The sequence below is a fragment of the Thalassophryne amazonica genome, chromosome 13 (assembly GCF_902500255.1).
Source record: "Thalassophryne amazonica chromosome 13, fThaAma1.1, whole genome shotgun sequence".
Lineage (NCBI taxonomy): Eukaryota > Metazoa > Chordata > Actinopteri > Batrachoidiformes > Batrachoididae > Thalassophryne > Thalassophryne amazonica.
Window position 1 is genome coordinate 3,589,750 of NC_047115.1, and position 15,485 is coordinate 3,605,234.

Below are 15,485 nucleotides of genomic sequence, written 5' to 3' on the forward strand. Positions count from 1 at the left end.
AATCTTTATGATCAGGCAAATAATGTGGTGTAGTTTTCTATATGATTGGAACATCTTTTAATTTTGACCCCTGTGTAATTCTTCATTTGACCCCTACCTGGCTGCCTGAAAATTCAAGTGGCCAATCAGTTTTTTTTTTAAAGAGTTCATGTCTATGGATTATTTGTGCTGAATTTGATGTTTGTATCATCATTTGCAGGATTCCATTCTAAATATTCTCTTATCTGCTGCTCTATATATGAGATGTAAGATGCTGCTCCTCACTGTTTCTCAGTTGCCTCAAAAGTATTGGAACACTTGGTATTTCACACATTTTAATTTGTTTATTCTATTTCAGATACATTTTTTTTTCTAAAATTATCTTCCTTAACTCAAACTGAAAGCAAATCTCTACAACTTGATATAAATGAATTAAAAATCTAAAATCCAGCTTCCTGATGAAGTGGTGTAGAGGAGGATTTTCTTCAAAAGAAGACCTAAAAGTTCAGCTACAATTTGACAGAAAGTACATTTGAGACGAAAGACTAGATTTGATGTTTTGGTGAAAGAAACTTTTGTATTTCTTCATCATTGGTGTAAATAAAGTCCAAGACATATTCAGTGACTTGGAAATGTTCATGTTTCCATCCCCTGACTTGTCTAAAGAAAACTGTCAATAAAACTGATTATTATTTACAGGTTTTATCAAGTTTTAAAATGGCATAAACAAATTAAAATGTGTGAAATTTCAAGTGTTCCAGTACTTTTGGAGGGCACAGTATCCTAACCTTATGATGAGTGTAAAATGAGTGTGATATTATTACTGTTTGGTTTAAGAAGGTTTAATTTTCACTGTTGCTGCACTTTGTGTCAAATCATAGTCATATCGTATATCATATTGATATGAAAATTCAGTAAGGTATATCTTCTATTATACATTCCAAATCTAAGGTGGAACTCTACTAGTGTTTACTAAAGTATATCTAAATATCTAATAAATGTGGAGTCCAGCCACTTAGGTGCCTGGTCTTGAGAACCAGGGATGGTAGGTTGAAAAGCTTTTTTATCCCATGGGAACTCTTCCTACACACCTAAGCAGCTCAAGAATATGGACAGCATGTATATAAGTGACATTTACATGACAATTTATATGACAATATTGAGATATGATAATTTGGCCATATTGTACAGCCCTACTGTCACCTAGCTGAAAACTCTGAATATTAATTTACATCTACATTAAAAAAATACTACCAAAATATGGGGGTTAAGAGGGCTGTAATTAGGGGGGTCTGCTGAAAAGCAAAAAAAGAAAAATGCTGAAAAACCTGAAAGGTATTAGTCATGCTCATGCTCCTAGTACTTTACTGTTTCTACCGGTCTAATGCTTCTGTTAGTTTTTCAGTTTAACTGCTGTGAATTTTAGCTCATTATGTTACTCTTGTGAACCATAGGAGTGGTTAGCGTATTCGTTAGCAGTGAGCTCGCGCTAACCTGGCTATACTCTTGAATTTTCTGATGCACAAGTACACTACTTTACACTTTATGCAAATCCTACGTGATGCTGGCAGATAGGGTGGCTCTTTAGAGAGCTGTGTCCATAAGGTAGAACAGCTTCTTAGCTCATTGGAATTAGATGTTATGGGCACTCCAGATGAGGTTAGTGTTGGGCCCCCGGCTGTGAATGACGGCTTTCGGACTGTGGTTAGGCGGAGGAGGCCACGCAGGGCTTGGTGCCTGGTTGTGGTACCCTGATCACACTCGCCACTACGAACTGTAAACCAGTTTTCTCCCTTGGATATGCATGATGTGAATTCTTTGAGCCCACAGGTGACTTCCACTCCTATCTCCAGGCCGAAATGCCGGGCTTTAGTGATAGGGGATTCTATCACCCGCAAAGTCAGGTTACAGACGCCGGCTGATGTTAAATGTATTTCTGGGGCCAGAGCTCCTGACATTGCCTCCCATCTTAGGGTGCTGACTCTGTAGAAGTGTAGACAGTCAAAGGAACATGACACGAGATCCAGTCACATAGTTATTCGCGTCAGCGCCAATGATGTCAGGATGAAGCACTCCGAGGTCACAAAAATGGACATAGAGAGGACTTGTGACCTTGCCAGAAAGATGTTTCGGCACCAGTTGATAGTCTCTGGTCCTCTCCCCTCCTGCAGTAAGGATGAGGCATTTAGCAGGCTGGCATTGTTAAATAGGTAGCTGGTGCAATTTTGTAGGCAGCAAGGCTTTAGTTTTATTGATAACTGGCCTTTGTTCTGGGGCTGCCGTGGCTTGCTGATGCCGGACAGCCATCACCCTACTGGGGAAAGCACTGCCATCTTGTCTGCGAACATAGATAGAGCTCTACAGGGAGGGCATCATTAGGACTTTACAGCAGGCCATGGAGCAGCTGATTAGAAACCCTACAAGGCTTATGACAAATGTGGGTGTGGAATCCATTAGCTTAGCGGGGAAATTAGTGCAGAAAATCCACTATGGTGATAGTGCAGTTTATGTGCCAGGGAGGGAAATTCATCAAGTTGAGACTGTGGCCTGTTTCCATAGACATGTCCATAAAAATCATAGAAGGATATGCTTTGCAAACTTAATTCCCATTACTACATTGGATGATGTTGAAATTGAGGATGGCCCAGTGGTTGTTCTAGCAATATCAAAGATTTCGTGTCTGCTTCCTACAACCTGCGTGGAATGTCTCAAACTTAATTCTACTTCCAGGCACCTTATATATGCTTCTGTGAAACCACCCCTAAATCCACCAAACAGTCCAACTGTCAACCCCACTGAGGTCCTTAGTCTGGGTCTCATTAACATAAGATCACTGTCCTCAAAATCATTGTTGATTAATGATCTAATTATTGATCATCAATTAGATATGATTAGGTTATGTGAAACCTGGCTTAAACCTACAGCTGTCCTCCCCTTAAATGAGGCCTGTCCACCAGCATATACATTTAGTCACATCCCTCGTGATGCGAAGCAAGGCAGGAGTGTTACTTTTATCTATAAATGTAGGTTTAGCTTATTAGCCGTTGTGGCTCACACATATAACTCGTTTGAACATCTGATTCTCCGCTCTGCCCACAATGCTACGTATTGCCAAGGTCAGAAGAATAAAAATCAGCTGTGTTATTTTGTCACTGTATATAGGCCCCCTGGCCCATACTTTGAATTCTTAGATGAATTTGGTGTGTTCTTCTCTAACTTGCCAACTAGTGCAGATAACATTCTGATTATTGGTGACTTTAACATTCATATAAATAAGCCTTCTGATCCCCCCTGCACATCATTTATGGAAATTGTGTATGTATTAGGATTTCAGCATTGCATTCAGGACTCGACCCACATTAGCGGAAATGCCCTGGATTTGGTTCTCGCACGTGATATTGCTGTCACGAATACTGATATCATGCCTCTTGCATTGGTGGTCTCTGATCACTCACTAGGTGATCGGGTGATTAATAGTTTTGCTGCCGTGTTTAGTGGAACAACAACCTTATTTGAAGGATCTGGAAAGGGAGTGGCAGACAGATAAAGAACAGGTGCAAGAGTGTGAGGGAAGGAAAACACAATGCAGATAGAACTTAGTGACTGGAAAACTAACTAAAAAACATGACATGCTCAAGGCAAACAGTTAACGTGAGCAAAACAGAAGGGGGGCAAAACAGAAATAATGTGACTAGTCTAAAAAGTGGAAAACAAGAAAACTACTGATTAGCCAAAACTAGAATGGGACTGATACAGACTGATACGTAAACGTGAATACAATAAACATGGCAAAACAAACTATTGGTTAAACTGAGGATAAGTGATGAACAGAAACAACAAAACCGGTGACTACAAAAATAATGCAGTGAATAACTAAACATACAATAAATAACCAAAAATAAAACCCAAGACTAACAGAACACAACCAGACAATAAAATACTGAAGATAAATAAGAAGCCAAACCAGACAATACAGAATCACTACAGAAGATAATAAATAAATGAATGACTACAAAATAAATGATAACCAAGAATGAAACCTGTGCAGCCGATCTGCACTGTGTCAGTCTGATCCCGTCAGATCTCAGAAGCTAAGCAGTGCGGGACCTGGTTAGTACTTGGATGGGAGACCTCTTTGGAACACCAACGGCTGTGTGTGTTTCTCCAGGTAACACTGGAGTTGCGTCAGGAAGGGCATCCGGCGTAAAACTTGTGCCAAATATCAATGCGGATCAGCTGCGGGAGCAGCCGAATGGACAACAAGAATGAAACCTGTAACTAAAGCATACAGAAAGAAAAGCAATAAATGACTGAACCGAAAACAAATGATAACAGAAAACAAAATCAGAGAATAATGAATAACCAAAAATGCAATACATGTGTGAACCGAGAATACGATAAAATCCAACACCAAGGACAAAAGATAAATGCACAAAAAGGAATAATCAGAACCAAACTAGAATGAAAACAACCAAGTGACCAAATGAAAACAACTATAAAGTCAAGACCGGGACAGATGGAAGGTAAAGAAAAAGGGGACCAGTGAAAACTGGCATCCAAACAGGACTGAAAGCTAACACTTTTGACAGAAAGCAGAAAGTTTGACCACATTACACCCATTTTGGCATCTCTTCACTGGCTTCCTGTCCCAGTGAGATCAGATTTTAAGGTTCTGCTACTAGTCTATAAAATTGTTCACAGGCTTGCACCTCTCTACTTAGCTGACCTAATTAAACCTTACGTACCGGGCCAGGTTCTGCATTCTCAGGGTGCAGGACTACTTTGTGTCCCTAGGGTGAATAAGAAGTCTGTGGGTCACAGAGCTTTCTCTTATCGTGCCCCTGTTCTGTGGAATGATCTCCCTGCGTCAATAAAACAGTCAGATTCTGTGGAGACTTTTAAGTCCAGACTTAAGATGCAGTTATTTTCCTTTTTGTATGGCTAGTATACTGGTATAGTATGTTACTATGCTTTTTACTCTTTTAATTCATTTTATTAGGAAACGGAGCAGGCCGCGGCCTCAACTTTATCTAAAGTCTGCTCACTCCTGTCCAGCCTTTTGTCACATCTTCTCTGTGTGGATGATCAGCTCGATCCCACAGAGGTCAGTGCCGTGCATCTCCTCGCTGACACCTTCCTGTTGCTGTGCCTCTGTTGGTGTGTTCAGGGTCGTGGCAGAGCAGGCCTGCAGGGAGCGCAACAAGGTGAAGTCTGATCTGGATCTGGCTGACCAGAGGAACCTGCAGCTGGTCAGGGAGGTGGATGACCACCACGCCAGCATGGAGACACTCAACAAGAACAGAATCAGGTCAGAACCACATCACTGGATCAGAAGGAAGCTGCTGTGAATATAGTTTTTCCTCTTTCCTGTTTCTTCAGTTTGGTAAATCTTTGTAAAAACCTTTTAACTGTTAGAATGGTCTAAGCAGTGGCTCTTCAACTCCAGTCCTCGAGGGCCGGTCTCGTGTAACTTTTAGATGTGTCTCTGCTTCAACACACCTGAGTCAATTAATGAGTTTGTTTGCAGCACTTTGGGGAACTTGGGAAGTAATCCAGCCATTTGATTCAGGTCTGCTTGAGGTTTCTTCCTCATTACCACCAGAGGGAGTTGTTTTCTTTCCACTGGGGGGTTGGTGAGGTTAGACTTTACTTGTGTGAAGGCAGCTTTGTTGTAATTTGCAGCTACATAAATAAAATAAATTGAAAATTGAATTGACAAGCAGTTTTGTCGCAATCAGGGACCTGGAGCAGGAGTACCGTGACAGGCTCGCGGCCCTGCGCAGCCAGTTGGATCAGGACAGTGAAGTTCTGCTGCAGCAGGTGGACAGAGAGCACGGCGTCCTGCAGGAGGAACTGCAGCTGCTGCAAACCCGGAATGAGGACCTGCAGGAGGACGTGTACAGAACCACGCAGGTCCGTATGCCAGGGTGAAGTTCTGTTTCCATCCACAGAAACATAACATAAGACTGGTCAGAGTACTGCTCATGGAGCACAAGGAGATATTTGACCTGTTGATGGTTGAAACCTGTCTGTGACTTGGTTCACTCATTTGACACAAACTGAGACCCAGAATTAAAGCACTTTTTTTGTCGTTGGCGATTATTCTCTGTTGTGCTGCTTTTGTTTTGTTATTGGGGCTTAAAGTCCATGTGGAGGTTGGAGTTTCAGCAGGGTATGTGCAGTGGACATGAAGAGAGTCCCGTGGGATTTGGTGGAGAGCGAGACCTCAGGCAGACCAAGAGATGATTACATTTTGGGGTGGATCTGGATCAAGATGCCGATCTGGCTTTTGGTCTTTGATCCTGATTCCTTTGTTCCTGTCTCTCAGTACCTGTTTTTCATGGTGTTTGTTCCTCTTGGACAGTTGGTGTGCTAGGCTAGGCTAACTGCATGAGATGTTTTTAGACTTTAAGGCAAACCGCCCTGTGGTCTCACAGCAAGTCGTGATTCAGCAGCACGAAATACACATTAATTTATTGGTTTGTGGTATTGTGACGAAAAGCGCCTCATTTTCGTCACAGCAGCACAGATTCATTCTCATTCATTCCGTGATGGCTGCACAAAATTAAGAGTGAAGAGGGGGGTCGGGGTGGTTATTATTAGGGTGGGGGGAAGGAGTAAGATTAGGTTATGGTTAGGGTTAGGGTAGGAGTAGGGTTAGTAATAGTGAGTTAAAAAAACACCCGTCTCGAAAATTTGACTCCTTTTGTCACGGGAGCACAAAAAAAAAAATGAGACTGGGCTGGTGAGACACTGCTCATGTAGCAGTGTGGGAGTGTACATTAACCATAACCCTGTAGACAGCCTCTGCATATGTCTGTCACAGCAGGTGGGGGGAGCTTTTGTCTTCATTTAGTGTTTTGAGCAAACACTACTTTGTGGAAGCGAGGAGTAAAGAGAGGCTGATGTGAGACAGTCAGTGTTTCTCCACATTCTGACTCATTGATCAGTTTGCTGATGTTTGTTTTTCATCTGGAGGAGAAGTGATGTGAGGCAGAATCAGGAGGTTCCAGCTGGTCCTGGGTGCAGCGGCACACTTCCAGCCTCTGAGACACTGAGAGCAGGAGGTCTGTGAGTCGTTTCTGTCAGATCAGTGACATAAACACCACCTTCAGGATCTCAGCCAACAGACTCCACCCCGTAAACCTGCTTATAAGTATGAGGGATGTTCATCAGATCTTACCAACGTTCAGGTTTTTTGTCTGTTAAACTGGCCAGAGCTGGTTTTTGACATGGAGCTCCAGGTGGCTGCAGGACCATATATCTAATGAAGGTAATGTCTGTGCAGGAGAACACTCGTCTGGAGGAGGAGCTAAATGTGGTGAAGCTGAAGCTGTCTGAGGCAGAGAGCACCGTGACCAGGCTGCACCGAGACCTGGACCAGCTGCTGCACAACAAGGTAACAGACCCTAGCTGCCACTCCCTGAAGCCTGTCAGATAAATTCACAAGGAGCAAGTCAGAGGGCTGATCTGGTTTTAGTGGGATGAAACTAAAGCTGCAGTGACCTGAACAAGGTTCAAGTCATTTGGCATAGCTTCTTAAGAAAAATGGTTTGGGGAGGATACAAATGAAAAAATGCACCGGATCAGGCAGAACGTGAAGGAACGGAAGTTGATTGGAGTTTCAGAATATCAAATGAGAAATTACGTGCCCTTACAAATGTGAGGGTGTAAGGTTGCTCTGCTTTGCTTTGTTGTGTCTTTATCTGTTTGGTTGCTCTCCTGTCTGTCTACAACCCCTGGCAAAAATTATGGAATCACCGGCCTCGGAGGATGTTCATTCAGTTGTTTAATTTTGTAGAAAAGAAGCAGATCACAGACATGACACAAAACTAAAGTCATTTCAAATGGCAACTTTCTGGCTTTAAGAAACGCTATAAGAAATCAGGAAAAAAAATTGTGGCAGTCAGTAACGGTTACTTTTTTAGACCAAGCAGAGGGAAAAAAATATGGAATCATGAAAAACAAAAGAACGCTCCAACACATCACTAGTATTTTGTTGCACCACCTCTGGCTTTTATAACAGTTTGCAGTCTCTGAGGCATGGACTTAATGAGTGACAAACAGTACTCTTCATCAATCTGGCTCCAACTTTCTCTGATTGCTGTTGCTAGATCAGCTTTGCAGGTTGGAGCCTTGTCATGGACCATTTTCTTCAACTTCCACAAAAGATTTTCAATTGGATTAAGATCCGGACTATTTGCAGGCCATGACATTGACCCTATGTGTCTTTTTGCAAGGAATGTTTTCACAGTTTTTGCTCTATGGCAAGATGCATTATCATCTTGAAAAACGATTTCATCATCCCCAAACATCCTTTCAATTGATGGGATAAGAAAAGTGTCCAAAATATCAACGTAAACTTGTGCATTTATTGATGATGTAATGACAGCCATCTCCCCAGTGCCTTTACCTGACATGCAGCCCCATATCATCAATGACTGTGGAAATTTACATGTTCTCTTCAGGCAGTCATCTTTATAAATCTCATTGGAACGGCACCAAACAAAGTTCCAGCATCATCACCTTGCCCAATGCAGATTCGAGATTCATCACTGAATATGACTTTCATCCAGTCATCCACAGCCCACGATTGCTTTTCCTTAGCCCATTGTAACCTTGTTTTTCTGTTTAGGTGTTAATGATGGCTTTCGTTTAGCTTTTCTGTATGTAATTCCCATTTCCTTTAGGCAGTTTCTTACAGTTCGGTCACAGACGTTGACTCCAGTTTCCTCCCATTCGTTCCTCATTTGTTTTGTTGTGCATTTTTGATTTTTGAGACATATTCCTTTAAGTTTTTTGTCTTGACGCTTTGATGTCTTCCTTGGTCTACCAGTATGTTTGCCTTTAACAACCTTCCCACGTTGTTTGTATTTGGTCCAGAGTTTAGACATAGCTGACTGTGAACAACCAACATCTTTTGCAACATTGCGTGATGATTTACCCTCTTTTAAGAGTTTGATAATCCTCTCCTTTGTTTCAATTGACATCTCTCGTGTTGGAGCCATGATTCATGTCAGTCCACTTGGTGCAACAGCTCTCCAAGGTGTGATCACGCCTTTTTAGATGCAGACTAACAAGCAGATCTGATTTGATGCAGGTGTTAGTTTTGGGGATGAAAATTTACAGGGTGATTCCAGAATTTATTCCTCAGAATTGAGTGATTCCATATTTTTTTCCCTCTGCTTGGTCTAAAAAAGTAACCGTTACTGACTGCCACAATTTTTTTTCCTGATTTCTTATAGTGTTTCTTAAAGCCAGAAAGTTGCCATTTGAAATGACTTTAGTTTTGTGTCATGTCTGTGATCTGCTTTTTTTCTACAAAATTAAACGACTGAATGAACATCCTCCGAGGCCGGTGATTCCATAATTATTGCCAGGGGTTGTATTCCTCTGTTAGATCTTTTCCTGCGTTGGTTTCTCTGTCTCTCCTGGTGGTGGGTGTGTCTCTCTTTTCCAGACCATGCTCTCGTTCTGGGCCCCTCCATGCGCACCTGCTATCAATTTGCTGCTAATCACTGCTCATTTTGCTCTGTTTCTTCGCCAGATTGATGCGCCGTGTGCCTTCTTTCCAACTCTCGGTATTGTAGTCTCTTGTTCTGCCTGCCTCATCATGTTCTCGACCTCCAGCGTGTTTATTCTGACCTTGTCAAAGCCTGATGTTTTTTTGGACTGCCTTCCCATGTACTGACATTTGCTGTTTTCATCACTAAAGTCTTTCAACCACCAGAGCTGCCTGAGTGAGCCTTGCATTTGTGTCCAAACCAAACAACCTGTCAGCAAACACTCCTTCCACCTGTGACATTTGTGTGATACAGCATATGAAATACCTTGCACATGTGTGTAGAGTGGATAATGACAGCCTCCAGAAACAGGTGCTATGATCTTATGGCTCCAAGGAAAGTGTGGAATAGAATGGAGAAACTACTTGCTGTCGACATACAGCAGGCAAGGAAAATGATGAGGATGAAGACCGACTTCCTGCAACTGCTGAATATATGATTCCAGCAGGAGCACCCCAAGGCTGTCTCCCATGCCACGGGGGAACAATGATGATGATGATGATATGCTGAGGTTAAGAAGCTCCACATTTAAAGAGACAGATATGGCCTCAGATCGGTGCCAGTACCACTCTAATGTAAATAATGCATTTGGGCGTATCATATTATCATCAGGAAATCCTGCTCTGTCCTGGGCTGTCCTCTGGACTCTGTGCAGGAGGTGGGGGACAGGAGGGTCCTGGCTCAACTTACATCTATGCTGGACCACGAGTGTCACCCCCTGCTGGACGTTCTGTCTGCTCTGGAGAGCAGTTCCAGTGACAGGCTCATCCACCCTCGCTGTGTGAGGGAGAGATTCCGCAGATCGTTTCTCCCAGCTGCTGTCAGACTGTACAATGAACAATGCTAGTACTGTGGTAACCATAGCAACCAGGACAATAATCATGTCATTACCTGCTGTATTTATTAGGTGCAATAATTTAACTTATGGTGCAAACTCAAGTCACTTTACCTTCTATATTTTAACCTGTCCATATTGTAAATATCAGAGTAACTTATCGTACATTTCACGCTGAAGTCACTTTATCTGATTACTTTTACATCCTGACAGTGTATATCATCCCGGCAGTGCAGCACTGAACTGAACAATGGTAGCCTTAGCTTTACTCGGCACTCAGTGCTTTTTTAGTTCTTGTTTTTTAAGAGATACTTGTTTGATTTATTGCATGCCCTTCTGTCTATTCCTACTGTTCTATGCTGTGATGTGACAGTGAAATTTCCCCCATTGAGGGATGAATAAAGGCTTTTATCTTATCTTATTATTTCACACACATAGATGGTAACTGCGTGCGCCTGCACACACTCAGAGGGAAACTGCTCCTCCAGCAAGGGAAAAGGTGGTGTTCCGGTTTGCACGTGATTGAAGAGGTTTTACTTTGTCTTCTGATGGTTAATAATCACATCATTCCCTGTGGTTGCTTTGGGTGTAGAGCAGGGGCTGTTCAGCTCCTTCCAGAGGGCCGAGAGGGCGCAGGCTTTCCTCCAACAGGTGATGTTACTGATTAACTAATCCCATCTGCTGAAAGTGATGTTAATCAACATACACACACGTGTTCACACAGACACTTGTGCACGCAGACACACTAGCATACACATGTGCTCACACACAGACACACAGGTGTGCGGTGTCGGCTGCTGCTGAATGATTGATGACTTCCTGTGAGGTTTCATCTCTTCATGTTCGTCTTTTCGCTCGCTGCTGAAGGTCACATTTTCGTTTGTAAACATAACTCTGCTCCTTTTGGTGGATTGTTGCCTGATTTAAGTCGCTCAATTGTTGTGTTTTGATTGACAGTTTGGCAGCTTGGACCCGTCCGGCGCTGGTCTGAGTTATGAGGAGCGCATCTCTGAAATCGTCCGGGAGTACGAGCTGCAGTGTCGGGTAAGTTTCTGTCAGAAAACCTGATTAGAGTGATTTTTCATCAGGAATCATGCTTTTTGTTTTTGCCTCATGATGCACATTGCAAACATTTGCTGTGGTCATGTTGCTGAATAAATCATTGTATTCCTAGAGGTGAGTAAACCAGATTAAATTTGTTTTTGTCTTTGCACCCAAACGCCCCCTGCTGGCTGCTACAGAAAATCAAGGTGAGGACAAAACACCTGAATGGCAAAGAAAACAGTTGTGTGATATCCAGAAGGATCACTTAACATGTGCTCAAAGAAAACCTGGTTTCCTCTGATGAGTGAAGGTTCAGTGTCAGATCACCTGGTGGTTGAGTCAGGGTCTGCCCACATCGAGGTGAACGTTCCACTCGATCCCGTGTCCTGGACAGGGATCTTTTTCTTTGTTGTTGTGGTCCACTGTCAAGATGGTTAGCCCCAAATTATATCACAGTATTTCATGGAAATTTGTAATGAAGATATTTAGGACAATTTAAGAAAAAAAAACCTGACCCACGATGGAGACAGACGTCCTGCTGTCACTTTCAGATATGATTAAGACATGATCCGTTGTTTGTGCGCTAAAAAGTTCATGCAAAATTTCACAATCTGAAATTGCAAATTGACACCCCCCCCCCCCCCCAAAAAAAAAACCCACAATGGAAACACATATAAAAAACACAAATATGGGAATATTTAGCAGGACTTACTCATCCTTTGCAACGATGACTTTTGGAATTACAGGTTAGTACAGCTATAGGTAATTTGATGTTAATACGTTGAAATGTAATGTCAATGTGGATTTTGTCAGTCTGTCAATTAAAGACATCAGATATAAAGCAGTCTGATTCCTCTGTCTGAACATTTTAAATCTGTTTGTGATGAATGTCACTTTTGCTACCAAGTCAGTCTGACTCAGGGCACAGCTGAGATACTTTACATATGCTTGCGGTGGAGGATCTGTCACACTTTAAAACTTGTCAGCGTGGACAGTGAGTGGACTTTACTGCCTTCCAGCGTGCATTCTACAGTTTTATGATTCTCATTTCCCCTGACATTTGTTTTTTATTTCTCCTCCCCTTTCTGTGACAGCCAATCACAGCTCTTAGAGGCCTGTGTCATACCTAGCAATTGAGTCAACCCCGCCTCCTCACCTAGATAGGAGTTTCTGTCCCCTCCTTGCTCAGACTTGCTCTCAGACACCTGCTGGCTCACTTTTAGGCTAAGATTCCTTGCCAGGAAATTTTAGGCTCAGTTAGGAGCTCTGTGAGAGGATGTTAAGTTGCTTCGCGGATACGTGCCCAGGAGACTAAGTACATGGGCTGAGGCGAGGTGCGAGGTCAAAAACGAAACACGGTCAAACACGGGAATGCAAAACAGAGCAAAGACAAAGGCTGGAACGTGGACAAGAAATCACAAGGAACTGGTGGGGAAGTGGTGAACACAAAAGGCTTAAATAGGGCAGGTGGTGATTAGGGGAACAAGACACAGGTGTGGAAGAACAATATTGAAGGGGGGTGTGAGAGGGAGAAGACACACCCATACCAAAACACACCCATACCAAACCCTGAACACTAAATCAAAAAATCAAATCAATTTTATTTATATAGCGCCAAATCACAACAAACAGTTACCCCAAGGCGCTTTATATTGTAAGGCAAAAGCCATACAATAAATACAGAAAAACCCCAACGGTCAAAACAACCCCCTGTGAGCAAGCACTTGGCGACAGTGGGAAGGAAAAACTCCCTTTTAACAGGAAGAAACCTCCAGCAGAACCAGGCTCAGGGAGGGGCAGTCTTCTGCTGGGACTGGTTGGGGCTGAGGGAGAGAACCAGGAAAAAGACATGCTGTGGAGGGGAGCAGAGATCAATCACTAATGATTAAATGCAGAGTGGTGCATACAGAGCAAAAAGAGAAAGAAACACAGTGCATCATGGGAACCCCCCAGCAGTCTAAGTCTATAGCAGCATAACTAAGGGATGGTTCAGGGTCACCCGATCCAGCCCTAACTATAAGCTTTAGCAAAAAGGAAAGTTTTAAGCCTAATCTTAAAAGTAGAGAGGGTGTCTGTCTTCATGATCCGAATTGGGAGCTGGTTCCACAGGAGAGGAGCCTGAAAGCTGAAGGCTCTGCCTCCCATTCTACTCTTAAAAACCCTAGGAACTACAAGTAAGCCTGCAGTCTGAGAGCGAAGCGCTCTATTGGGGTGATATGGTACTATGAGGTCCCTAAGATAAGATGGGACCTGATTATTCAAAACCTTATAAGTAAGAAGAAGAATTTTAAGTTCTGTTCTAGAATTAACAGGAAGCCAATGAAGAGAAGCCAATATGGGTGAGATATGCTCTCTCCTTCTAGTCCCCGTCAGTACTCTAGTTGCAGCATTTTGAATTAACTGAAGGCTTTTCAGGGAACTTTTAGGACAACCTGATAATAATGAATTACAATAGTCCAGCCTAGAGGAAATAAATGCATGAATTAGTTTTTCAGCATCACTCTGAGAAAAGACCTTTCTAATTTTAGAGATATTGCGCAAATGCAAAAAAGCAGTCCTACATATTTGCTTAATATGCGCATTGAAGGACATATCCTGATCAAAAATGACTCCAAGATTTCTCACAGTATTACTAGAGGTCAGGGTAATGCCATCCAGAGTAAGGATCTTGTTAGACACCATGTTTCTAAGATTTGTGGGGCCAAGTACAATAACTTCAGTTTTATCTGAATTTAAAAGCAGGAAATTAGAGGTCATCCATGTCTTTATGTCTGTAAGACATTCCTGCAGTTTAACTAATTGGTGTGTGTCCTCTGGCTTCATGGATAGATAAAGCTGGGTGTCATCTGCGTAACAATGAAAATTTAAGCAATGCTTTCTAATAATACTGCCTAAGGGAAGCATGTATAAAGTGAATAAAATTGGTCCTAGCACAGAACCTTGTGGAACTCCATAATTAACCTTAGCCTGTGAAGAAGACTCCCCGTTTACATGAACAAATTGTAATCTGTTAGATAAATATAATTCAAACTACTGCAGCGCAGTGCCTTTAATACCTATGGCATGCTCTAATCTCTGTAATAAAATTTTATGGTCAACAGTATCAAAAGCAGCACTGAGGTCTAACAGGACAAGCACAGAGATGAGTCCACTGTCTGAGGCCATAAGAAGATCATTTGTAACCTTCACTAATGCTGTTTCTGTACTATGATGAATTCTAAAACCTGACTGAAACTCTTCAAATAGACCATTCCTCTGCAGATGATCAGTTAGCTGTTTTACAACTACCCTTTCAAGAATTTTTGAGAAAAAAAGAAGGCTAGAGATTAGCCTATAATTAGCTAAGATAGCTGGGTCAAGTGATGGCTTTTTAAGTAATGGTTTAATTACTGCCACCTTAAAAGCCTGTGGTACATAGCCAACTAATAAAGATAGATTGATCATATTTAAGATCGAAGCATTAATTAATGGTAGGGCTTCCTTGAGCAGCCTGTTAGGAATGGGGTCTAATAGACATGTTGATGGTTTGGAGGAAGTAACTAATGAAAATAACTCAGAACAATCGGAGAGAAAGAGTCTAACCAAATACCAGCATTACTGAAAGCAGCCAAAGATAACGATATGTCTTTGGGATGGTTATGAGTAATTTTTTCTCTAATAGTTAAAATTTTATTAGCAAAGAAAGTCATGAAGTCATTACTAGTTAAAGTTAAAGGAATACTCGGCTCAATAGAGCTCTGACTCTTTGTCAGCCTGGCTACAGTGCTGAAAAGAAACCTGGGGTTGTTCTTATTTTCTTCAATTAGTGATGAGTAGTAAGATGTCCTAGCTTTACGGAGGGCTTTTTTTTATAGAGCAACAGACTCTTTTTCCAGGCTAAGTGAAGATCTTCTAAATTAGTGAGACGCCATTTCCTCTCCAGCTTATGGGTTATCTGCTTTAAGCTGCGAGTTTGTGGGTTATACCACGCAGTCAGGCACTTCTGATTTAAGGCTCTCTTGTTCAGAGGAGCTACAGCATCCAAAGTTGTGCTCAATGAGGATGTAAAACTATTGATGAGATAA

The 15,485-nt window shown here is 42.2% G+C and overlaps 1 protein-coding gene across 1 annotated transcript in view; it reads left to right on the forward strand.

Annotated features, from left to right (window-relative positions):
- Positions 1–15,485, forward strand: part of LOC117523308 (ninein-like) — a 142,377-nt gene that overhangs the window by 83,294 nt on the left and 43,598 nt on the right. Inside the window, 4 exon segments of the mRNA XM_034184796.1 lie at positions 5,147–5,287; positions 5,718–5,892; positions 7,268–7,378; positions 11,335–11,421. Of these exon segments, the coding sequence (XP_034040687.1) occupies positions 5,147–5,287; positions 5,718–5,892; positions 7,268–7,378; positions 11,335–11,421 (514 nt within the window).